Raw genomic sequence first — 25,046 nt, forward strand, 5'->3', positions numbered from 1 at the left:
GAAAATATGTTTATTAAGTGAGGAGTAATTAAATATTTCTATGGTAGGGGAAGAATGTGGATATCTAGGCAACGTACAATGTTCTGATCACTGCATAAGCGGGGCAGAGAGAAGCCAGGTGAGCTTTGCATTAGCCACAAAAACATTGTTTTGTGAGTATCTTGTTACAGTCACATGTGCTGTTTGTTGGAATAAGGAAGTTAGGACCATATTTATAGACAATAAATCTGCCTGAGCCTTTGCTACTAAATGAAGCCTGCAATCATTCTCTCTGAAATAAGAACTGCAGACATGTTAGCACGTACATCTTTGGGACAACTGACTGGTGACAGTCAGGGCATTTCCTTAGACAGAAAAGGGATCCAGATTCATGCTCCTAGAGACAAAAAAGAGCTGTATATCATTGTCTTGTGCATGTGAGTGACAGTGTGTTCTGCGCTGAGAAATCCAGATAAAAGGAAGGTCTTCCACTTGTGTCTTGTAAGAAAGACCTGAAAGCAGCCTGTAGCTACAGGAAAGGCTCAAGGTAGTAAACACCATCTGGGTGTCTAAGAAAATGCCCTGACTGTCACCATTAATGGCAGCCCAAAATTAAATCCTTACATTCCTAAAAAAGGTAAAGTTGAAGTTGTGCCTCCAGAAAGTTTGTTATTTGCTGGCTTAGGCACATTCTCACTCATCATCTTTCGGCTAGCTTATTATTTTAGGCTAACATCATGGAGCACATATGCAAAATTCAAAGCTTTGGTTCTCAACAGGTAGCCTAGCCTTATGTAATTTTATAGATTTTGCCATTAATTGCTCTGAGCTTCCATGTCTGTGTAACAACAGGAAGTAGGAGCTTCTTATCTCCTATCAAAGATGTTACAGCATAAATACATTCTGGGCAGTAAGGCTGTGACTCCAACATCATGGTGTGACAACTAAAAGTGCTCAGAACCTGGGTCCAGCCTTGTCACTAGGTTTGCAACTAGAACTGAGTAGACGATCCACGAAGGCACCTTAAGAAATGGAAACCGCTGATTCAATGTTCCCTTTTGTTTGCTTGGTTGGGTTTTTTGATAACGTCTTTTCCCTCATAAAGCCTTTGCCAACTTCACCGGATTCTAAACTCCCCTTGTCCCGACCGCTCCCTCAGGGCCGGGGCGCGCCCCCGCTTTCCGGGGCGGGAGCTGCGCTGCGCCTGCGCGCGCGGGCGGGGCGGGAGGCGGCGGGCGGGGCCCGGCGGGGCGGGGCGGGCGCGTGCAGACCAGGGATCCGCCGGGATCCGCCCGCTGTTCCCCCCGCGATCCCGCTGTGTCCTGCCTGGTGTCCCGCCGTATCCCCTCGCGTCCCGCCGCACCACAGCGCGGTGAGTCCCCTCGGGGGCAGCGGCGGGCCTGTCCCTCCGCGCGGGGGCGGGAGGGCGGCCGGCATCCCGGCCAGTGCTCCGCTGGGCTGGGCTGGGCTGGGCTGGGCTGGGGCGGGCGCGGCGAGACGGGACGGGACGGGGCCCGCCGGCGGCGCGGAACGGGCGGGCTCGCTGCCCTCGGACCCCTCGGGGCCATTCCGGCGCTGTCCCGGTGGGAGCCCCGGCCGGCTCACGGTGTCCGTTTCTGCCCCTCCCAGACCATGTCCAAGTCGCTGAAGAAGATCGTGGAGGAGAGCAGGGAGAAGAACCAGCCCGAGGTGGACATGTGCGACCGGGGCATCTCCAGCATGCTGGACGTGCCTGGCCTGTGTAGGTACTGGCGGGCGGGCACAGCGCGAAAACTTCCTTATTTGTCCCGGGCGAGCCGGGGCCGCCGCCCGGGGCCGGGGCCGGGGGAAACCGGGCCGCCCCGCCCCGCTCCGGCCTCTGCCCCGGACCCGCTGCCCCGGGCAGGTCGCCCGAGCCTCCTCCGTGCAGGGGAGACCTGACGCTTTGGACACCGGGGGCTTCGGGAGAGATCCGTGGGCAGGGGAACACACCCCGCTTCAGGCTCCCGTCAGCACCGCGGGGAGCCGTGTATGTCCAGGGGAGCCCTGCACCGGAGGGACCGGCGTGGGGAGCCGGGGCTCCCTCCCGGCACCTGCAGCGCTCAGCGTTCCCTGTCGCACTGCTGGCATTCTGGCACTTGAGTGATGGGAAGACTTTGCCTCCTCTCCGCCTTGCTACCGAAACAAAAACACCAGCCAAGCAGCATCCCCACAGTTTTTAGGAAGGGATAGGCTGACATCGCCCTGGGACTATGCGTGGCTCGTGTCTGAAGGAGAGGACAGTAGCACTGTATTACAAATACAGCAGCATGATACTTCAGATATTAAATGATTGCACATGCTTCCTGAACCGTGACAGGATGTTGATGCTGGTATGTTGCATTTGCTGTGGTTAATTTACATCAAATGCAAGATACCAATAACAGCATGCTGTCACAGTTCTGGAGAACACATAAATGAAGAGTCAGGTGCCTTTCCCTTGCTTTTGCTTTTTCTGAAAATGCACATGATGTTATGGCACAGCCAATATGCAGGGAGTTAAAGTTGTGATTGGTTGTAGTGTGCCACAGTCTGAAATTTTCCTGAACGCATGAAGTTTTGAGACAAAAAAGCAAAATCTCAACCAACCCAGGTACTTAAAATTGTAACTATCCTGGTTTACCTCTTTACCATGTTTGTTAAATTTGATAGCAGCCAGGAGCAAATGTACATAACTCTTCTTATAAGATGGACATGAGTATAGCTCGCTACCAGTTTACCATTACCTGCAGAGTCAGGAGCACACCAAGGTACCTGCAGTCACATCAGTAAAAGATGAAGTCTTAAGTCCAGTTTAACAGAACTAGGTTCTGTACTGAAGTCTTCATCATGTACGAATTCTTTTCCTGGGTCTGGGTTGTGTGTGGGATTTTGGGAAGATGATGTTGTAAAGACTGTACATGTGAACTCACATTAAATAGAAAGCTTCTTTGTATTTCTATTGGACGGGCAGTTATTTGAGGCAAAGTAGTGTTTAGCTCACTTTAACTACAGATTAGTTTTCAGAACTATATTTATACCTGTCAGGTAGCAATAGATGTTGAGTGTGTGGGGCAGCAACAGAATACTTGTAACAGTTGGTTTTGTTAAATAGGCTTGGCGCCTGTTATCAACACTAAACACATAATTAATTAGTCAGCTTTGATCTTTAGGTGGGGAAAAAAGATAATGTTGAAGCATGTTGGTAACGCTAAAAAGAAAAAAAGCTTTGCTTGTGCAAAGACTGTTTTGGGTTTGTTTTTCAGGCAGAGCCAGGGACCACAAGGTGAGACACTGTGGTCCACGGATAGTCCTTGATACCAGGCTGCTAATTAAGCATCTGAGGTGTCTTTGACAGGGAGCTCCCTACATGAAGTGTAGACTCGTGGTACCCTGGTTAGGCTGCACTGCATCAGAGAAGTCTGTGTGCAGATACTCCTGGTGCACACTGAGTGACTTGATCTAGGATGGGGATTTGGGCCCTTCTCCAATTTGAGATGAAAGTTAGGAAAGGAGGAAATGATGACTGATTTCTGTTAAGTTAATTTATTATTCAGTTACTTTGCTCCCTGACAAAGAAAACGTAAGTTGGGGTTTTTGTTTCGGTTTGGCTTTTTTAGTGTTTGGTTTAGTTTTGGTTTTTTGTTTGGTTTTTTATAGTCAAGATATTCACTTTCTGGATGAGGAATACCTTCTGTCAGATATGCCTTTAAAAAGGTAATGAATAGGTATTACCTCTGAATTTTTGGTAACAGTTTGAGAAAATGTTAAATGTGTTGTTTTCAAACCCTGTCATCTGACTCTGAATGGGTGGTCTTTTCTAGTATAGATTGGGTATTTTGGTTGTCTCTGGCTCTCAGAAGTGGCATGGAAGCTACATGAGTCTGACATGGTACCTTCCTTTCTTGGTGTGTTGGGTATCTTTCCAGGGCAGTGTTAAAGCTTGCCTTTTCAGCAACTATTTTAATTTTTTTTTTTTTTTTCACAAAATAAAGATCTCTGTTAAAAGCAACCATCACTATTCATGCCCAGCAACTGTTCTTTCACAGCATTTTGTCTTTTAGAAGGGGCACTAGTAGAGGTTCAGAGATAAGCGTAAGTTTAGACTATGATTGGAGGGAACATTTTTAGCTATTTGAGGTTTAAAGACTTGGTAGCTTGGAGGATATGCCTAAGTTTCTGTGTTCAATAACCCCTGATAAAGATTTCGTCTCATGTAATTTATTTAGTAATGGTAAATGCCCCTACCACAGGGTATAGTCCTTACTCTTCAAGGAAAGGAACAAGCCTTGCTCCACTGCATGTTTGAGTACTTGCTGCAGAGTGACTAGTAAACTTGTATTTAAGCTTTCTTAATTCACTTAGAGTTACTGCAAGCACAAGGATTTGGAAGCAGAGTACCATGCAACATCTGTTTGGTGTGCCAGTCCTTCTCCTTAGGTGTAGACCTATTCTTGTCATATGTGTTTAAAAAAAACCAAAAACCAACAAAATGTGACATAGAAGACTGGTGTTATATGGGGGCAGAGAGGAGCAAAGGGCTTGGATACAATTCTCTTCTGGCTTCTCTTTTCAGTCTAATGAATTACTTGCTACAGTACAAGGCAGTCACCACTTGTATTTTCTTTTGCCTTGACTTCCACCCTCTGTAGCAGCTGTGGGAGATACAAAACAGACAACATTTGCCTCTGTCAAATACTAATGTCTCTTTCCAAATCAAGATGCAGTACTTCTATCTGAAAAGAGATTGACACTTGGTATCTGAAGCTGTCTTAAGCTAGCTTAGACCTTTGCATCTTGGCAACCTTTACATCTCTTCCCACTTTTGTGTTTAGCAAGAGTGGAGTTACCAGCTTATTTGTAATGTGGCATTCAGATTCCCAAAGAAAAGTTCCGTAGTTCCTTAACCACTCCTTGCCCAGGAGTTCATTAATGTCATTAGAAATAGAGTTCTATTTTTGGAATGTCCCTCAAATCCAGGTACTTCCATGTTGCCTTCTAATGACTTAAAGTACAAACTAGAATTGTATTACAGGCTTTTAGAGCACCTAAATTTTTGATGCTTTCAGAATTGTAATACAAGAAAGCTCTTTTCAGAGAAGTTCTGTAGGAAAGAGATTTCATTTGAGGCAGAAAATATCCCTTGATCTGAATGTTCTGTGCTTTAGCTTGTCATATTAATTCAAAGACCATGTGAAACAGTTTCAATCATTAAAGACTATTCTTATTATTCCAGCATATAATAAAAGAAATGTTATACCATTTCTGAGCACATATACGTGCTATAGTTGTGTATCCTCCATACACAAATAGTATTAAAAAATATCTTGCCCTGTGGAAGTGTTCTATGGTGTTGGTTTGTTTTTTTTTATTTCATATTATGACATAAATAGATGATCTTTGTTTATAAAGCACCCACTATGGACGGGTAACGGCAGAGAGCGCCAATAGCACCCTGTAGGGTGAACAAGCAAATTCAGCACATAGAGAATGATGTGCCCTTCTCCTAGCCTAGCAGTGGTTAGAGCACTTATTGGTAGAACTTTGAACAGCCATCAACAGCTATGGAATTGTTTGTGAGAGTATGGACCAGTCTAGTGTAAGTGTCTTTTAAGAGGCTGATATGAAGAAGCTACGAATTAAGGAATTATTTTGCCCAAATAACTTGAGGCATCTGCTCTGTTGTCAGGGAGATTTACTCTGTAAGTGTTAATTTGCTCTCATTATCATTCCATCTGTAAGATATTCATATTTTGCGTAAAGTACATGCTTGTGTGGTAGGAATTAACATGCCTAGAATTATTTATCAGAAAGTTAGTGTTGATATAATTGTTCGTTCCTAGAATAACCAAAGCACAGAAGATGAAGAGGCAAGCTACTGTAACAATACTGAAATGCTCATCCTGCATTAACTTCCTCCAGTGGGACAGACAATGCCTTATCTTGGCTCAGCAAGATTGCTGGGGTCTTCCTGTTTTGTGGGTGTTTTTTGTTTTGTTTTTTTTTTGTAATTTATTTTACCCTGGGTTTAGTTGGTTTTTTGTTGATTTTTTTTTTTTTTTTTTGGCAGGGGGATGGAGTTTTTTTGTTTGTTTATTCTTTCCTTTTATAAAAAAATAGGTTGAGTAGTGTCATCCAGATATTTTATGTAAAGGTAGCTTGCAGTGCATGTGTGCTGCTGTCTAGCATTTGGGGCAGTTCGGTGACTTTATACTTCTGTGGTGCAAATAAGTTGCATGCGAGTGATGTCTCCTTATAAGCTGGCTTCTTGTATGAGTTAAATATTATTTGGCATGCTTTTCTTTTAAATATTGAATTACATCTTGAGCACAGAAAAGCGAATCCTCAGCACTTTTTTTAGTCCATGTGAGTTGTCATTCTGATTTGTATGCTTATAATGGGTGTTTCACTTAGTGGAGCGTGGGGAGGGGAAGACATTACCATTTCCTGTCACTACCTTGAAAAGTTTCTTTTATTTTGATACCTTGGACATGTCTAGCCTTAGCATTAACAAATTCATAGAAGTCATATCCTCATGGAAGAGGTAGTTCATGAACAGAAAAGAGTTAAGAAAGTCCTATCATATTGGTGGTATATGAACTAAATTTGGGCTTTCCTCATGTAGTTTCTCAAGTCATTCTAGCTGCTTATTAAAAGGCACTTGGTGGGGATTGATGGTCTTAATGTAATGAAGTTCATTATGGACTCTGACAAAGTAAAGAACAGATTGTCTGAATTTTGGATTCTTCTGTGAAGCTGGCAGAGCTCTGCAAAACTGGAATGAACTAGTTAAGGCCACAGAAGTGTGGTGATACCTTCGGTCCTTGTCCTGCTCTAGTAAACCATAGGAACCATCAACTTCAAAGGGAAAAAAGAAATAGTGCAGAAGTTCTTTTAGAATCCACTCTGTGCCTGACTGCCCAATTTGACATCCCAGTCCTGCACCCACAGTTCAGTGTGGGTGTTGGGGGACCTTTGGGCAGCAGTGATGCAGGGTCCCACCTGCTCAGAGCCCAGTTATCATAGTGCTTGTGGCAAGATACTGACTCTTTAGTATGGAGGTGAGGTGGTGTTGGTCTTTTTTGCCACTGTAGTTACATCATGCCTTTTAAAGCCTAAAGCTCTTTATGGAGGCTGCTGCTTTTGTCTGCCCTTTACTTCTGGCTTTCCTACAATATTCTTACAGACTTTCTATGGGCTTCTTTCCCTGTCCTCCTGTTCTATATTGTGAGGTGGTGCAGGCAGTACTTAAAGTGCTCATATTTTAGTAGAAATTTAGGATGGGTACAATGTTTCTTCCTTTCTCCTCCCTGCCTTTCCTTCCTCTACAACCTGCAATTGCATAGGGAACTGTGGTGATGCTTTCTTTTTTTGCACTGAACTTTCTGATCTGATGGTGCTTGTGACTGCTTTCATTCTGCTAACGGGTTATAATTGCCTGTGTTATGTCATGAGCTTTTTCAAGGGTTACTGAAAGGGGCTGCTGTATCAGTGAGTAGAAGCTCTCCAAGTCATGTTTGATGCAGTAACAGAAATGGGGACAGGGGAGTAGCTGGATGTGTCCTTTAGTCTTGAGTTTGTCTTGTTTGTTTTGACAGTGCACAAATCTGAAGTTACTGGAGTGGAGAGAATAACTTTCCTATTTTATTTTCAGCTGGAATAGATACAAGTTCTCAGTGGCCATGTCCATAAACTAATTTCTTTCTCTCTTTATTTGCAGTTACGTTGTCTCATATCACACAGCTAGTTCTGAGTCACAACAAGCTTACATGTAAGTATATTCCTGTATTTAGACTTCATTACAGGCAGTTGAGTTGAAAAGGTGACACTGTTTGATATTTTTTTGTAATAGAACACAATGTCACTGTTAAGAGTACTTCTTGGTTTAGCGCTTCATTAAAAATAAAGAGATTGAGGATGTGACTTAGCAGCCATGTTCAACATGCCTTTTCATCTTCAGTACAGATCTGCAGTGTACTGGAAGATCTGGAATTCTCAGTCTTTTTACCAGTTCAGCCAGAAATCCATTTCCTACCATGGCTCCGAAGTCCTTATGTTTAGATGAGGACTTCTGAAATTTTTAACTGTACCAGAAATGATAGAGTTTGCATTTTAGTGATAATTAATTTGACTGAAGCAAAAGAGATTACGGCTCCACCGCATTATGTCTGTAACCAAACATATGTGAGCAAAGCCAGCTGAATGTAAGCATCAGGCATGGGAGTCAAGCAGCATACTTCTGTTAAAAGAAAAAAATCTTCTGAGTGTAAGTTTTCTCTTGCTTGTACTGCACACACCGCCTTCAGTTATTACCTTGTGAATCCTGCTTCCCACAGTGAAGAAGCCTTTAAGTGAGGTGTTGGTAAATAGCGTGTAATGAGAGCAATGTAAACATGAAATGTAACTTGGTGGAGGCAGATATCAGGCTGACTTTTGCAAGGCAGAAGTGTTTGTGGGTTTTGGGGGTTTTTTTGGTTTGTTGTTGGTTTTTTTTGGTTTTGTTTTTTTGTGTTTTGTGGTTTTTTTTGGTTTTGTGGGTTTTTTTGGGGGGGTGTTGTTTTGTTTTGTTTGGGGGTTTTTTGGTAGTAGAATGCTTCAGATTTATCCATTCGTGTCTTGTTGAAACATTCCTGCTTCTTGGTTGCTGAAATTCAAGCAGTGAATTTTATCTCATATTGTTGCTGCATCTTCTAAAGAGAAGTGTTGGTTTTGTTGATGTTCTTGTTGTCTGCTCTCTGCACATGCCAGTGGATTTCTCTCTCAACCAGTCCTTCTGTTTTTGGAACTCAATTGAAGAGTGTATGAAATGGGGAGGGGAATGGAACCACCAAAATGGGTTTGTGTTGATGAGAAGACTGGTTAGATGCTTTAGCATGTACCCAAGGAAATCCTTACAAATTGAGATAGATTTAAAAAAAAAAAACACAAACAACCCCCCCCCAAAAACAATCCATTAAAACTCAACCTATTGAACTCTTGCACTACTTGCTGCATGAGCTGGAAGGTAGTATGTCATTTAAAACATATGAATTAATGCAAAAATTTCACTAAAGGCTCTGAGCATTTGCAGAGGATTAAGCATGAGGAAAAATGTAAATATTCTTAGATTCTAGTACTTAAACACTTATCTGGATGCAGTTTATTGGGTACTAATGTGTAGCTTAAAGGGTTTGTAGCAGTAAATAGATGAAACTATGGGGACTGAATGGCTGTAAGAAGTATGATTTAGTTATTCTGGGCCTTGCTTCTAGTTGTGTAGTGTCCTCTAGGTTGGCATATTGCTATTTGTTTTTGTCCCTATGGTAGTTTTCAAAGAATCTCAACTTAATTATAGATGTGACCAACAGTTTCCTGCCATCTATCAGGTAAATGATGACTGATGGGTAAATTGATGGGCAAATCGAGGCAGGAAAAATCCTTATCACTACTAAACATGCAGCTCTATCACTGGTTTAGGTGGTCACAAAGTTACAAATAGCTGGAAGCTGGGAGAATGTTTTGAGAAAGATTGTGGTAAATTTTCTTTGAGCGTTTTGCTGTCTGGCATCTGGTATAAGCCACTGATGGAGTTGGGCTGTGGGGCCACCCAGCTGGTGGCTTCTGTGTTCTCTCAGGTACTGCAAGGAGATGCCTGTCTGAACTTGAGTTGCTTGAAAGTCAGGCAGTTAATTTGATCCAGCCACTTCAGCTTTCTCTACAGACTTGGGAGGGTTGTGGGCACCTTGAGATAACAGTTCATTCTGCACACCTCTATCTAATGTTTGTGGTCAGACAGCTCACCCACAGTTGGGTACCTGGTGCTGCCAGGCAAAACTTCTCTCTGATGCTCTGGTATCTCTGTCCGAGTAGCTGCTTATCTGGCATAAGGGTGAAATGAGTTGTAAGTGTTACTGTTTGTAATCTTGACTATTCTTTCTCTGGGATTGTAAAATTCCTGCAACTGTTGACATCTAACAAACTGCATCATCTCTTCCACATGACACCTTACAAATCTTAAACATAGCTAAAGGATAATTTCAGCTGAACACACAACTGGCTGGGCAGGTAGTAGGTATCTGCCTTGCTCTGAGGAAGAGGAGACAGGCTGAAACTCCTGCACAGAGACTCGAATCATGGCAAACTTGGCTTGGTCAGATCAGAGCTTGGGGAGGGGTTACATTCTTCAGCATGAGCACCAGAATAAAAAGCTAAGTAACTTAACCTATGACCAGCTATGAGTCTTAGCTGTAGACTTGACTTGGAAAGATATGGTAATAAGGGGTGTCCAAGAAGGATGTGTTTAGGTTTACTTTAACTATTCAAGAAAAATCCAGAGTATACTCTTTCTTTAAAGTAGTTTAAGTTTTCAAAATATCAGTTTAAGGACTGCCACTGTTATAAATTTGTGTTATATTAAACCTCAGCCTTTAATTACTACTTTCTTCTAAAGTAGCCATTAGGTAAGCAGACTGCAAATATATGGGTTCTGTCAGCCAAGGAATTCTGTCAGCCTTTCTAATTGCTGTGTTTGGGTTTCTTTTATGGGAAGGTAAGACCACTGCTTCTCCTGAGAAGTAACTTATTGAGTCTGAAACTTACTATTCTTTCACAAATGGATGTTGACACTTAAATAGACAGCACACATTTTTAAAAGGCTAAATTTCAAGTTCATATTCTCATATTTGACACTGTTGACCTAATCTTTTAAGCTATGTAATTAATTGTCTTAGCAGATTGTTCTTAAAATGACTAGGAAGCTGATGGCAGTGACACTTGACATGCTACACTAAGGTCATATTAGCATCTTCTACTAGTTTTCTGCCATTTAAATGAGTGTTCTGCTTGCCTTTTTTTTTTTTTTTTTTGCTGTTTAGAGTAAATATGTCTGTCTGGAAGAATAGATACGGGTAGAAGCTGGATATGCATATTTTTATGTAAACATACTTCATATTTTTGCCAGAGAACTATTAAAAGTAAGTTAAGTTTCATTAGCAGGTATGAGGAGTTTGCACTGTTAAATCCATCATACTGCTCAGAATACTTTTGTGGTATGGATTTTGTTAATATTTCTAGTGTGGCCTTCTTACTGCATGTATGTGTCTAAATCATTCACTATCAGATGTACTCAAGTTCACACTGATTTTTTCTGGAGCATATTAGGCTGAATTTTTTTTCAGCTATCTGGTGCTGTGCTAATGGAAGAGTCTTGAATTGGCTTTTGCTCTCGGTGCCTTCTGAGTCTGTCCTTTCCTGCTCGGTGAGAACTTTTTGTGCTTCAAAATCAGAAGCAAAACTCTGGGGAATGATAAATAGCTGCAATTCTGCAGTCTTTTTGAACCAGTTGCTGCATAAGTGACAAACCTGTGATGATTCTGCTGTGGAGTCTCTGCGAAAATCCAGTTGAAAGTGGAGGGAGAAAGTGAATATTTGTGCTTTCTTTTAACATAATGTAGGACTTGTGGGACAGTGTCTCTGTATGTTGTACTGGGAGGTTTTTGTTACATCATTTAGTGATTTAAAGCCTTCTATCCAGTATACAGCTGAGAAGCAAAATTCAAGACAGTCTTAGCCTGCATAGGTTGTCTGATCCTGACCCAGGGGTCTGTTTACCCATTGGCTATCATCAAAATAAATGAAATAAAAGTCCAGGCAAATGTTCCTCGGATTGGTGGAAATGAGCAGCTGAATGATAGATATCTGCCCTTCAGTGTGGTGGATTACTTTGGGTAGATGTGACCAAGTTGTCTTTGTTCTGTGTCATTTGATGCTAGCTGAGGGACATACAGGTGACCTTCACCTCCTGCTCAGTGGGATCATTGTTAGGACATGCATAGTGGTAGGGAGTTAGGGTAGCTGTGCTGGAGGAGCATGAAAGGAGTTGCAGCCACAGGACATACTTTTGTAGAAAACACACTTGATCAGTTTGGTCAGTCACAAATATTGTTTCTGAATTGTATGTGCAACAGTAGTAACTTTTATGGGTATCCACTCTCCTGTTTTGTGCATTTATGCTTAGGACTGCTTCACTCAAGTTCAAGTGGAATGTAGCTGGAAGACGACAGCAATCTTGGCCACTCGCTCTTTCTGACACCTCTGTGTGGGGTGCAAGTGAACTTCAGGTGTTGTTACAGATCTGCACATTCTGCAGAGCCAGGTGGCACGATTCCTCTCATGTTGCTGCTCCATGGAGTGGCCATGTCAGTCCTATGTCAAGGAATTTGTCACAGAAGTTCTTGAAATCAAACTTGGTCCTACTTTGTTCAGAACCCTTCAGCTAGAAGGGGTCTGTGTGGTTTCATAATGGTTCTGGGGAACAGGTTGGGAATTGCAGAATACTGATAATTCTGGGAAGGCCAGATCAGGGAGAGGAAGGGATATCACCAGGTTTGTCTGTCTGTTCTACTCTGGGTCTTGCCCCCATATTATTTCAAGCAGTGTATCACATTGTCTTGAGAGCTTAGGGTTTGTGATTTTTTTTCTTTATAAATCGATTGTACTAGAGCAACAAATGGCTACCTTTGACTGGAAAAAAGTGCCTTTGGAGGCTGAAGTCAGCAGGGTAGATTAGGTTTCAGCTTTGTTGCCACTAGATTTGTTAGTGAGCAATAATTGGAGTAGAATTAGCAACAGAGAAACTTCCATTTATAAAGGGAACTGTTAGAGCATAAAAAATGTGGCTTATGCTATGCCTGATGGTTTTTTTCCTAGCAGACCAGCTTTTGTGTCCTATTTTGCCATTAAGTGTGAAGTGGTACTGAACATTCTAGACTTTAGAGAGCTAGGCTAGCTCAACATTAGTCTCCAGCTGCTGAAAGCATATACAAAATTTCACACTTTAATATAGGATGTGGAATCCTTACTTGGTGTGCTGATGAAGTTTTGACAATTAAAATCCCTATACTACATCATGAATAGGAAGAATGCTTGAAGAGCTTTCAGAAGCTCAGGTTAACCAGTCCCCCCCAGGAGGGCACAGAGGGAAAGATGTGACTGGAAAGCAAGCTGGGATGTTAAAGGTTACTTCAGTATTGACAGCAGGTAGTGCTGGTCATCATCAATATGAGTGCAACTATTACACTACCAACTTGTTGTGTTTTATTTTCACTTATTTCGGGATGTGCAGTAAGTTTTTGATGAATTATAACTACGCTAACAATTATTTGCCTTACCTACCAACAGAGATTAATTGACCTTGTAATCACTTGGAGAAATCTATTCGGAGATTCTAGCTTTTGTGTCATTATTTGCTTGTACCTGGAGTGTTCCTGCTGCCAGTGAAGTACCAGTACTGTATGGTTTGTCCATTAGAGGTCACTGTTTGAATACTTTTAGCGGTTTGTTTCCTGGGAAGAAGCTCTTCGTCCTGCCTAGTAGGTGGTGGTGGACAGTAACTTAGTTTTTGCTGTTCTGCTCAGTCTCCTTAACCTCAGGTGGTCTGTGCTCACTGGTTTCACCATATTCTTGTGCTGTCTTTAAATTTTCTCAGTAGTTTCCTGCTATTCAGAGGTCATGCCTGATAACTTTTCTATCCTTTGGCTCTCGTGCTCTGATTCCTTACCTACTATTATCAAATGTCTAAATGATGAGAGATCTGGAACAACTATTTTTTCATCAGACCTCTCCTATGTTACCTAATGTCGTTTTCTCTGTCCTCCTTTTTTTTCCTGAGCTGATGTCTTATGCTGTTCTGTGCACTTTCTATTGCTTTTCACGTGATTCTCATGTAATCCTTTATTCATCTTTAGTCCTTTCCTTTTTGTGAGGTGACTCAATAGTTTTTTGTTGCTGGTTCCCATTTCTACTCCTGAATTTTGTTGGAGTTCACTTTCTGATCCTGTCAGAATACATGTGTCTCATTGATCATGTTCCTTTGACAGCCATGTAGTCACCCTTTATCATCCTTTTGCATTTTGTCTTCTTCCCGTAGAGCAGTTCAAAACTTTACTTTTTTTTTTCTGCTCACACGACTTACTGCTTCTTTTCTCTACCGTCTTCTAAATTGTTTTGCGCTCTGTATGTAACCAGTACAGAAGCTTGTCAGTTCATTGCTGTTAACCCTCTTGACTGTGTCCTGGGTCTTATTTAACATGCTGCTAAAATCTCTTGGTTTCATTTTTATATTAGGACGTCTCCTTTCTGAGTCACCTTTCTGGCTGTAGTGGATACCTGGGTGTATGGGAGGTATTCCAGAGACAAAGCAACGCTGCATCTGTCTGTCCTGAATTCCTTCCCAGTCTAGCTGCTCTGTCTTCTCCAGTCTGCTGAAATGTGTTAGGGTGTTTCCCACTGGTATTGTCTGACACTTTGCATCTTGCCTGGTATCAGGTTATTTATATAGCAAACTTGCTGACCTCTGGAAGAAACTAGATGACTGTATATTCTTTACTCTTTGTTGCTTCTTGTAGTCTCCTCTACTTTGCTTCTGCTTCTGCTTCCTTCTGATAAGTCATTCTGTGCTGTTGTGCTGGCGTGATACGCCCCAAAATGGTGCAAGTAAGCTGTCTGTGTAGTGAGACTAGGGTTGTGTCCAAAGCACAGGAACCTGTGGCTGACAGTGGCCTATCAGCAGTGCCTGGGAGTGATGCTTTAAATTGACAGTAAGCCTTTTATTTTTGTTACATATTTTGATTTGGTTTTACTTTATATTTCTGATGCAGGGATCTCTAAAGGGAAATATATTTAGGAATGAAGTGCAAAGGGGGACATGAGAAGGAGGGAAAAGGAGATTCCTCTACATATAACTTACTAAATTTGGATATCTGAGTTCTGCAAAAACGTTAGCTTTTTTCCTTCCTGAAAAAAACCCCAGACCTTTGGTTCTGAGAAAGTACAGATGGTAAAGCATTTTATCTTTAAATAATATAAATTTTGGTTTTAGGAAGCTTTGAGAGAATAAAACAGAATAATTTATGAAAGAGTTTTGTGCTGTAACGGTATAAGGGTGCATGCTGAAACTACCCAATTTATGCATAAATTAAATTGTCAAGTTTGTGCTGTATGGCAACAGAGTCAGTTCTGCATTGTAAGTAAAGCGTCAATACTAAAAATGTAGACAGAAATCACTTGCCTTGAGTGCTTCAGAAGCTGTTCTCTTATTAAAGGCACCTGCAAACATATTAACTCCTTTTTTTTTGTCTCGATGTTTTATGACATGTTAGTATAAATTTCTTGTGTCTTCACTTATTTCCCAGTGGCTTAAATTAACTGTAATTTTTTTGTCCCATATAAATTCTCCATGTGTATGTACAGATTGTAATGGAAAATGATTGGAAATCCTCTTGCCCAGATCCAGACTATTTTGAAGTTGGCATTTTCAAAGCTAGTGAATGGTGCAAAAGGGAACTCACTTTGTTAAAGAGCTTAATTTTGTGTTACAGAATTTACTGTTTAACAAACCAAGTGGAATTTTTTTTATACTAATATGGAAGCACAGAGACAAGAAGGTAGATTTGGTCTAGATTGAGAGGAAACTGGATTTAGCTTGGTATACTTGGTTTTGTACTTTATTTTCTGTGTATTCTTTTTGTTCTTTTAGTAGTCAGGTGTGTTGAAGCGGATAATGACACAGCTTTTCCCTTCAGACCACTCACCATCTGGCCTCTTTCTTTTTCCATTGATGTCTTGTGACATAACCCTTGGGGTGAAATAATTTCCTGATCTTTATGTGATGATGGGCAATGTGGTAACTGTTGCTCTTGACTCAATATCTCCTGTAGTTGGAAATGAAATGTATAGTCAGCTGAAGCCTGGGGGAAGGTAACTCAGAGGCACGGGGAGGACTGTACCATACAGACTGAAAGATGTGGCTTTAAGTACTGGGTATAGGGACCCCAAACTAGGAAGGAGCTTAATTAATTTCCAGTTCTGAGGACTGGAACAAGGAACACATGTGCTGACTTTGCTTTTGAGCAGTGAGCTCTTTTACTGCAGCCTCTTCTGTGTGTGTGTTTAGAGGACAGGCTGGTGTCCCCACTAAGCAGTGTCAGCACAGCAGACGGCAATGCTGAATTGGAGGAAGAGTCAGTTGATTCAAGTAGCAGTGAAAAATAGTTCTGTGTGAGTTCTTAAAAACATTTCAGTGGTATAAAAAGTGTAAGCTGCTAATACTGTCCAATTAATGCAAACTGAAATTTTGAACCATTCTTTAGATACGCTGAAAGCAGAATTCTGTTACTAAGCACTGCTAAGCACCCAACAACATGAGTATTTCTGAGTAAGAAAAGGTGACCTTCACCTTTGAGGTTAACCTGTGGTGTTGGTTCAAGGCCTGGTGTTCAGGACATCTGTAAACTGCAGACAACATGTTTAATAAACTGAAGTGAAGAGAATATTGAGGAAGGGAAAGGTGGACATGCTGGATGAACTTCAGACAGTTTGATTTATGTAAAGCTGGCAACTGTGCAGTAGTGTAAAACTCCGAAAAGATCATGCCTAAACACCTGAAGGAGACTCACTGAGATTTAGTGAGAGAGACCGTTTGCATTTGGTGGACACCTGATAATTCTAAATTTAATGCTATCAACTCAAGTTCTTTAGTCCTGCAGAAGTTATTTATTTTAACCATTTCCTACTGTTGAAAGATCAAAACATACAGATAGTCTGACCTGTAACAAGGGTACATAGCCTGTGTACTTCCAACTTTTTCCATAGTATACTGCATGAGTTTTTTTTCCTTCTGACTTAAAAATAAGACAGCAAAGCATCTTGGCTGAACTGTGCACTCCTCACAAAATGATTATTGAAGCTGAAGATGCTGTGATCCACTACAGTACTTTCATGTCACATTAATTCAAAAAGCTTGGCTAATACTCTATTTTCTTCAAAATTATTTGTAGAAATGAAGGCGCATGTTTATATCCACATACTTATATTCATCCTTATTTGCGCTGTTCCTTACTGCTGTAAAAAAGCATTTTTGTGAGTTATTCTGATGTGGTTTCAGTTCTTTGCTGTTAAGTGATTTATTTTCAACCTAGTAACACCTTCCTAACCTCAACCACTGGTTTCTGGTATTGTTCTTCAAACTTTGAAGTTCATCGTAAGCTCTCTTCTCAGAGAAGAACAGATTTGTCCTTTGTCTTCGCTAGATGTCACTTGATTCCCAGTGTCCTCTCAGCCTTTCTTGTGCTCACTGCATTTCTCCTTAGCCACTTCTCTGGCTTCTAAATTAGAACTGTTTATTGATAAATTGCTTTGTTAGCACAGTAGCACATTAGTGAGCTATAGTATAATTTAAACACATTCATAAAAACAGTTTCATAACTGAGGTGCTTCTGTGGATAATTGCAATTAAAAAAACCCTGCTGGTTTCTGGAAGGAGCTGAAGATTAGGGAGACAGGTTTGTTTTTAATGTTTTCAGAGTGAGGAAGATTAATATCCATCTTTGGAAGAGTGGAGGGAGGGCAAAAGGGGAAACTAGAACTACATAGTGTGTAAATTAAGTACTGTATGCTTCAGTTGGGATCAGGATTCTCTCCAGTTAACTGCCAAGTATGATATCAGCATGCCTATGAATATTTAAAATGAAAACTGTTGTGTTCTCCCTCAACTAATTCCTCTTTCATTTTGGTGAAGCTGATTGCTTCTCTCTCAGTATAACAGAACCCTTGTCAAATTAATCTAAACATGACTCCAGCTCTATGAGTACAGTTATATTGGATGCACAGAATGCATTATATATTTAGTATTCTAAATTCTTCCTCCCCCATGAAATGTGAGTAACATTTCATGCCTTTATGACCTTTACACTAAGGGATCCTTACTCATGAAAAGTTCCTGCTGACACTAACTGGATTAGCAAGTCTGTGGAACTGGGTTTATTGTATTGTACAGCCCACAGGTTTTACTTTAGGCTTAAAAAGTGGGTTTTTGCTCTTGGCAAGAAAACCTTACCTGAGATCCACAGTGCACTGATAGGACTCTCAAAGGTCTGTATTGAGTTCTCTTTACTCTGTATGACTCTTGACCAGCTTTTAAGCGGAACAATTTAATGAGAAACTGGCATAGTCTTATAAATCTCTTTTCTGTCAAGTAGTGCTATTTAAATAGCTCTTCTGGATAAATATTCCCTTAGAACCTGTAAAGGTTTGGAGTACTACTGAACATCATGTTCCTACGTACTGCAAAATTACTTCATTAAGTAGAAGAAACATTCTGAAAAAAACAGGGTTTGTGCAGCCTGAAGTTTTTAAGAATGTGAATGCCAAAGGAACTAATCTTATTTTTAAAAAATAAAATTCTTATTTCACTTGATGTCTGTTTCAAAAACCATTTAATTCAATTGGAGGTTTTCTATAGCCTTTGGGTCATAGTTATTAAGGAGATTGCAACCTTACTCATGCACATTTTTATGCATGATAAGGTATTACAGATGCCCTTTTCCAACCAGCAGTGGGACAGTGTTTATTTTGAACACAAGTTAAATGGTTAAAGAAGTTTACATACCATGTGTTCATCTCATGGAGACTAACATTTTTACTCAATCATTTCACTTATCCAATTGGGTAGTTTATTGATTCTTGTCGCTTTTTTCATTTGAGCTTCCTTATCTAAAAGGTTTTATATTTTATTTTTAAATTGTAAAGAAAGTTTTGATATAGATCTCTTTTACCAAGAGTGTCTTCAGAAATGTTTAATTAATGTTGGTCCTTATTAAATACAAAAAACCACCAGACTAGATTTCATCTTTCAAGTAAAAGGAAATGGAGACTTAATTTTGCAAACACCCAAGTATGTTTACTTTTAAAGTAGCGAGGATCCTTGTTGTTTTCCAGGACTTCACAGATGCTTTAAGAGAAATAATCTTGGAGAATATTTTAAGAAATAAAGACTTTCTGAAGCCTGTGCATTTTCAGCTGCACAAAGACCTAACTGAATGACAAAGGAGTGGCATAGTTAGGAAAATAAAAAAATAATAAATCTGCTTTTCTTATCTTCCATTTTCTGTGTTCTTCCTCCTTTGTCAAAGGTTGAGTATACAAAAGAAACTGGATTTGGATGTCAATTCTAGGTAGTGGTATGAGAACCTTTTGACTTTCTGCTTTATGAGAAAGGGTTACATCTGAGACACTTAATTCCAAGCTGTTGTCACTGATTTGAATGTTCTTAGTATGTTGCTTTGCAGGGTAGTTGTCTTGGATGAAAGGACCTTCTAGCCGAGTATCTGTTCTCCAAAAGAGGGCAACATCAGACCTTGATCGTGTCTGGTTCTCAGTGTGGGAAGAGAACTAAGGCCTAGATCCAGGATACTCTAGATGCAGAGTTATATAGGCATTAAATAGTAGCATTTAGTCCTCCTTATCTATGTTTTGGAAATAATTTTGTAACTTTTGAACACCTGCTGGTTATGTAGAAATAAAATGTAATAACTCACCTTGAATGAAAGGTTGCTCTGATGAGAACATGTTTTAGTGTCTAAAGAATTGCCTCTAACTTCAGGGCAAAAAAAGACTATAAATGCTTTGAAGAATAACAAGTTGCCAGTTCTAATTCCCTGAAACATGAACAAAGTCCTCATATTCCTTGTAAGCAGCCTGTAGACCCTGTCTTTCACTGTCAACCAACCTCTTGAAATCAAGGTGAAGTCTACAGCTGTCACAGTGAATCACCGTATGCAATTTCCAATATTGAACAAGGGGACGGAAGCTACTCCTGGTCTTGTGAAGTGCGACTTAATATGAATGGGGCTGCATGATGTGACTGAAGCTTCACAGGAGAACACAAAGGCACGGGGCTGCCAAATTTTACTAGCATTTGCTGAGGGGGAGTTGTTAATGACACTGGGCAGCAGATGGTCTTCGAAGAGTTGTTAAGACACTGTGGATCGTACTGTAAATATGTGGGTGAATGGAACCAGGATGCTGACAGTTCACTCTCACAGCTCATCATGAGAAGGTGACTCGAGTGGAATTCAGTATTGCCAGAACATGAATGTCTGGGGATTTGGCAGTCTGCTATATATCTGGGAAGAATTTTGCAACATAACAGTGGGAAGGTAGTTGGGTTGTGTAAAGTTCAGAACAGAGAACATGATATAACTAGTCAGCCTTGCTTGACCACCACTGATCTTTAGACCTGAAGGTATTGAACCTATGCAGTTTAGCTACAAGAGCAGTACGGGAGTTTTGAGTCTTCTCATTTTCATTGAATACAAGAGAGCATTCATTCATATTACCACAAAATAAGCTGTTACAGAAAAAAAGTCCTCTCTTTTCCCTACCAAAAGCCTGGTCTTGACCTACTTTTCTGTTTTTAGTTCTCACGAAATAGCTCCATGCCCTCCATCCAAACCCAAAAGTACAATTGTGGATTAGGGCTTTTCATTTTAATTTAACAGAGTGAGACACGAAGTATTTCATTCAAATCCTTTGCTGAATAGCTTACCCATGCAGCTTTTAGTATATCTTGGAGAAAATAATGATATAAAGTATCCTAAGTGTGATTCACAACATAAAATACAGTATTGGGGGAATTATACAGATATATCAGAAACTGCAAGGGCACAGCTCCTGTTGTTCCCTATGGACACTTACTCATACCTGTGCCCTGACAAAAGAAAACCAAATTGAAAACCTCTAATAAGCTAGCCAGTGGTAGCTGAGTTTTGCCCCGTATTTGCAAGTGAGATAATCGGGTAGAATTCCAGATTCTTCAACTGTGTAGTGACTCATTGAAACTAGGGTTCTCTTTGATGGTGGGATCTTCAGTGCAAATGTAATCTTCATGAACAAATCTCTGGAAGCTGTTTTCTTCCTGTCTCCTTGATGTCTGCATGTCATCTTTTTCTGTGTAGTTTCATGGGGGTTTTTGGATTGTTTTGTGGGGTTTGTTTTTGTTGTGTTGTTTGTTTGTTTGCTTTTTTTTTAAATAAGAAGGAGTGTTCACCTTCTTCCTCGAAATGATTCTTTATCTCTCCACAGTCTCTTAGCTTAAGGCAGAAGAGAGAGATAAACTTAAGAATTAATTTATTCTAGAATGGGGAAACAAGCTGGTTTGGGCAGGTATTTGAAAGAATATATCCACTAAATCTGTTGCTTGTTCAAGGTAGCTCAGTACCTGGGTCACAGATTCACAGAATGGTTCAGATTGGAAGGGACCACAGTGGGTCATCTCGTGGTGCCAATTTGCAGGTTTTTTTAGAGTATAACCTCTTACACTGTCAAAAAGGCCAAAACCTTCATAACAAAATTTTTATTAATTGCCTCAATTGTATAACTTCAGGCAAAATGTGTTTGGTCTCTGTATTGTTTAGGCTAAAACTTAGTATTTGCTAGTACTTCTGGTTTCTAGTCTTCATGAACATAGTATCTGAGAAGAGCAGAAACATAGTTTGCCTGTCCATGGCATATCATCAAAGTCAAATTATAAAGTCTAATTTCTGAAATGAAAACATTTTAATATTGGTAATTACTGTTCTGGTGAAATATTGAGACTGGAAACAGCTGAATTATGTCAATTAAAATCCTCAGTTAACTTCTGTTGGGGAATAATTTGAAACAGCAGTAGTAGTGCATTACTCTTTACTTTCTGAAGGCATATAATTCTCACTATCATTGAATGACAGATAGGCATGGACTTGTTGGAAAATACTGCAAAGGGAGGTCTTTTACATATTCAGATTTACCTAATAACTTTATAAAAAAGTCTGCTAAAAGCCTCCTGCAATGAATATGACCCTCAACAGTAATATTTATGTAATGTAATTAGAGTCTTCCTTAGGGATCCCATTATTGTTCACAATGTAATCAGACTTATAATCTAGTAAATGTGACATACTGTAATGTTCTGCTTTGTAAACATTATTGACTCCATTTTAAGACTGAGATTGCCTCATACCAACAAATAAAAGAAAATCATGGCCTCATAAAACCTTCTAATTATTTAGATGTGCACTCTGCAGGTTCCTAATGCAGTCAAAGTTGAGACTGAACCAAGGTGAATACTGAACACAGGTGCAGGCTTCAGTGCAGGTGACTTGCCAACCTCCTTTACACCTCAGCTGGCTGCTTTAATCTCACTAAGTTTACGGGGGAAAAGATGCAAATCTGAATAGGTTTTTAACCTCATTAGCACAGGCATATTCATACTGTGCTTCTGCCTTATATTTCATGTTTCTAGATAATAACAACCAGCTATTGATCTGTTGGTAATCCACTGTAGCCATGTGCGTGTATTGATCAGTCTATCACTCAAGGGAGGTAACTGAAAATAGGCTTGGCTAAACAGTTCTTCTTTTAGGGCTAAACTTAATTTTTTATAAATTTTGATGTATCTTAAATGACCAAAAACTTGGATACTAGATTATTTAAGCAGTAAACAGAACGGACCATTGCTAAAAATGAGGTTTTATTTTGTTTGTTGCTTAAGACCTTTAGTACAACTTCTGTCTTGGTATAACTACTTGTATCATTCAGGTTTTTTCCACTTAAATCATGAAATGGTCTGAGTCTCTTAGGCTCTGCTCTTTTGAGACCTGTGTGTGCTGCATGAACTGAGATGACAGCCTGTGCCTGTTTGTTAGTCTGTAAGAGCATTTGTTGTCCTTGTCTCTCTCTCTGCAGTGGTCTTTGTTAGTCAAAATATCTTACAATTCTGATAGTAATTTTTGAAGTTTTGAATTCCAGATAGGAGGCTTTTTGAATATAAATTTTGCTTTTATTGCAGTAACAATGAGATGCTCCTTGTACTGCAGTCACTGCAAACGCCAGGTGCTAGAAAAGCATCTCTAGTCTAGGTAGCTTGCTCTAATTGCAGTCTCTCACTGTGAAAACTTTCCCACAGCTGTGCCAGCAAACATCGCAGACCTGAGAAATATAGAAGTGCTCAACTTTTTCAACAACCAGATTGAGGAGCTGCCTACACAGATTAGCAGCCTTCAGAAGCTCAAACATCTGAACCTTGGGTGCGTATCTTAATGCAAAAATTTGCTGTAATAGAGGTGCAATTAAAAGTCATTGCAACTGAACCTGGAACTTCGTATTTTTTGCAATTGAAGTTTCTTTTTGCTATTGAATTTTCTTATTGCAAGTGTTTGTGAGGCTAACTCGGCAATTACGACTTCAGAGTGTTCAGCTAGTGTCCTGAATAAGCAGATACTTAGAAGTGATCAAGCACTTACTCTGGTATACTGATAACCATTTAAGGGCGAAGCAACTCATATTCATCACATACTGAGGTCAGACTGAACAATTATTGAATTTTACTTCCCTAGCAACTACCTCTTGCTTCTGGAGTTGCTGCAGAAGAATCAGGCTTTATTTCCTGTTCTGCTTTAAAAAAAAAAGATTCCACATTAATCTAGAACTTTAATTCCAAAGTTCCAAATCTGGGATTATAGACATTTCAGTTTATATTAAACCTGTAAAAGAAGCAGCAAATCTTTAGATGTGGTATGCATTTAATTCAAAGAACTAGTATTGACTGAATTTGAGCCCGGAGTGTTTCTGTTAAGTGTTCAGATAATATATTCCAGTAGAGTTGGTAATACTTTATAATAACTACAGTTGTGGAGGACTTTCTTGAATTAAGAAAACAAAGCATAGGACCTTCTTAAAATTAAATTGGCATATTAAAGTGCAACTATTTAGGAAAGCACTGGTAAGCATAAGCTTTAGCACTACGGGCTTCTCATAGAAAGAATGTTGGTATTTTATAAAGTCATACTTCTGAACACCTTAAACTAAGCATTTCTAATTGTTCTGAATACCGATTTTCACTAGGCTCTGTGTATCCTGCTTTTAGATATTTCTGTAAAGCGCTGGTAATTGAATTGCATCTGTTGGAATGCCAGTAAATGTTTTAATGATGATCTGTCTTCCCTGGTCTTTATTTGGTCGTAGTACATCTTTAGCTTTCCTTAATATCTGTTTGAACCGTAGTTGCTTCTCAGAGCAAATATTAATCAGGATTCTATATATTTTGGGGGTTAAATCCATATTTATAGACGTGTTGCAGTACATGAAGGAAGAAGTTGGGCACTTCCCATGGATTAAAGCAGTGAAGATTATTAGTATAGTTCAAATACTAGTCTTCATTAATGAAAAAAGAAATGTAGCGCAAAAGACTGCTTGATGTTAGGGCCAACAGACATTTGGGTCTGGAACCACAGTTGCCACTCTCCTGTGTCATGTGGCCTAAGGTCTTACAGATTAAATGCTCTTTCTTCTTAATCCTGTCCTTACCCATAATCTTCCAGGTAAAGGATTTACTACCTATCCTTAGCTCTGCAAAATGGGTTCTGCTTTGCAGGTCCTTGGAGTCAGTGAAGAGGAAACTCTTCTGGCCTACTAGTTTTTCAGGAGGCAGCCAAGAAACCCTTTTGTCATCTGCAGTGCATGTGTTAGAAGGCTTCAGAACAGTCCTCCAGGGGAGAGAGAAGCTTGAATAAGAGCAGAAATTATTTTGGGAGAGTTTTGTTGCAGAAAGGTCAAGTGGTGGAGTGGAAAGAGGAAAGATGTACTGCTGCACTGAAAGCTTAAAAGTGTAAAATTTGGACGACAGGTGAGGAACAGTTTCTGAGGCACGAGCTCAGTGTTTGAACTTGTACAGGGCCAAATAGTGCTGGGCAGGGTCTCTGAGCTGGTTCGCTTTGCATGCCAAAGGATAGATACCATTCTGCCTGTTGTCAATAGGGAGAATATTCGTTCTCACCCTATTCTTTGGTTAAAAAAGGGAAGGCTGTCAGGACCACTAGTGAAAAACGATCTGCTTCAGTCCTGTTTGCTGTAAAGAACAGTTTTTAAAACAGTGACAAGTCTGCAGTAGCAACAGTGGAGAGGAGCTTTCTGTATTTTAATAATTACTACTACGCAGCAATAGTAGGTGTATGCCCATGACAGGACTCCTTATGGGGGATGAGGAGGAAGAAGGAGTTCATCTGGAGTTTAGCTACAGAGAGCTGATCTCTACAGGTTCTTGTTCTGGTGGCACTGGCTTATGCAAAAGTGGGAGAGGAAAGACGAGAGTTTGTGAAAGAAATGGTGTATGTGCTTCTCCTGCCTTTGCTACCATGGATGTGTAGTTTTTCGTATTTTTGGGTACCCAAATTTGTTAGTACGTTTACTGGAGTTTTTATAGTTTTAAATGTTAGATC

At 40.2% G+C, this 25,046-nt stretch overlaps 1 protein-coding gene across 2 annotated transcripts in view; it reads left to right on the top strand.

The window, feature by feature from the left end:
• Positions 1 to 25,046, top strand: part of RSU1 (Ras suppressor protein 1) — a 102,805-nt gene that overhangs the window by 2,366 nt on the left and 75,393 nt on the right. Inside the window, exons 1-4 of one of the 2 annotated variants that reach the window (XM_027720547.2) lie at positions 1,237 to 1,351; positions 1,609 to 1,720; positions 7,697 to 7,747; positions 22,736 to 22,856. In XM_027720547.2, coding sequence (XP_027576348.1) covers positions 1,612 to 1,720; positions 7,697 to 7,747; positions 22,736 to 22,856 — 281 coding nt within the window. In that variant the 5' untranslated portion in view covers positions 1,237 to 1,351; positions 1,609 to 1,611. Of the gene's footprint in view, positions 1 to 1,236; positions 1,352 to 1,608; positions 1,721 to 7,696; positions 7,748 to 22,735; positions 22,857 to 25,046 lie in introns of those variants that run through there. The other variant, XM_027720546.2, reaches the window with a different exon arrangement.

The sequence above is a fragment of the Pipra filicauda genome, unplaced genomic scaffold (genome assembly GCF_003945595.2).
Source record: "Pipra filicauda isolate LSUMZ 115617 unplaced genomic scaffold, ASM394559v2 scaffold65_size3143899_pilon, whole genome shotgun sequence".
In the NCBI taxonomy this organism is placed as follows: Eukaryota; Metazoa; Chordata; class Aves; order Passeriformes; family Pipridae; genus Pipra; species Pipra filicauda.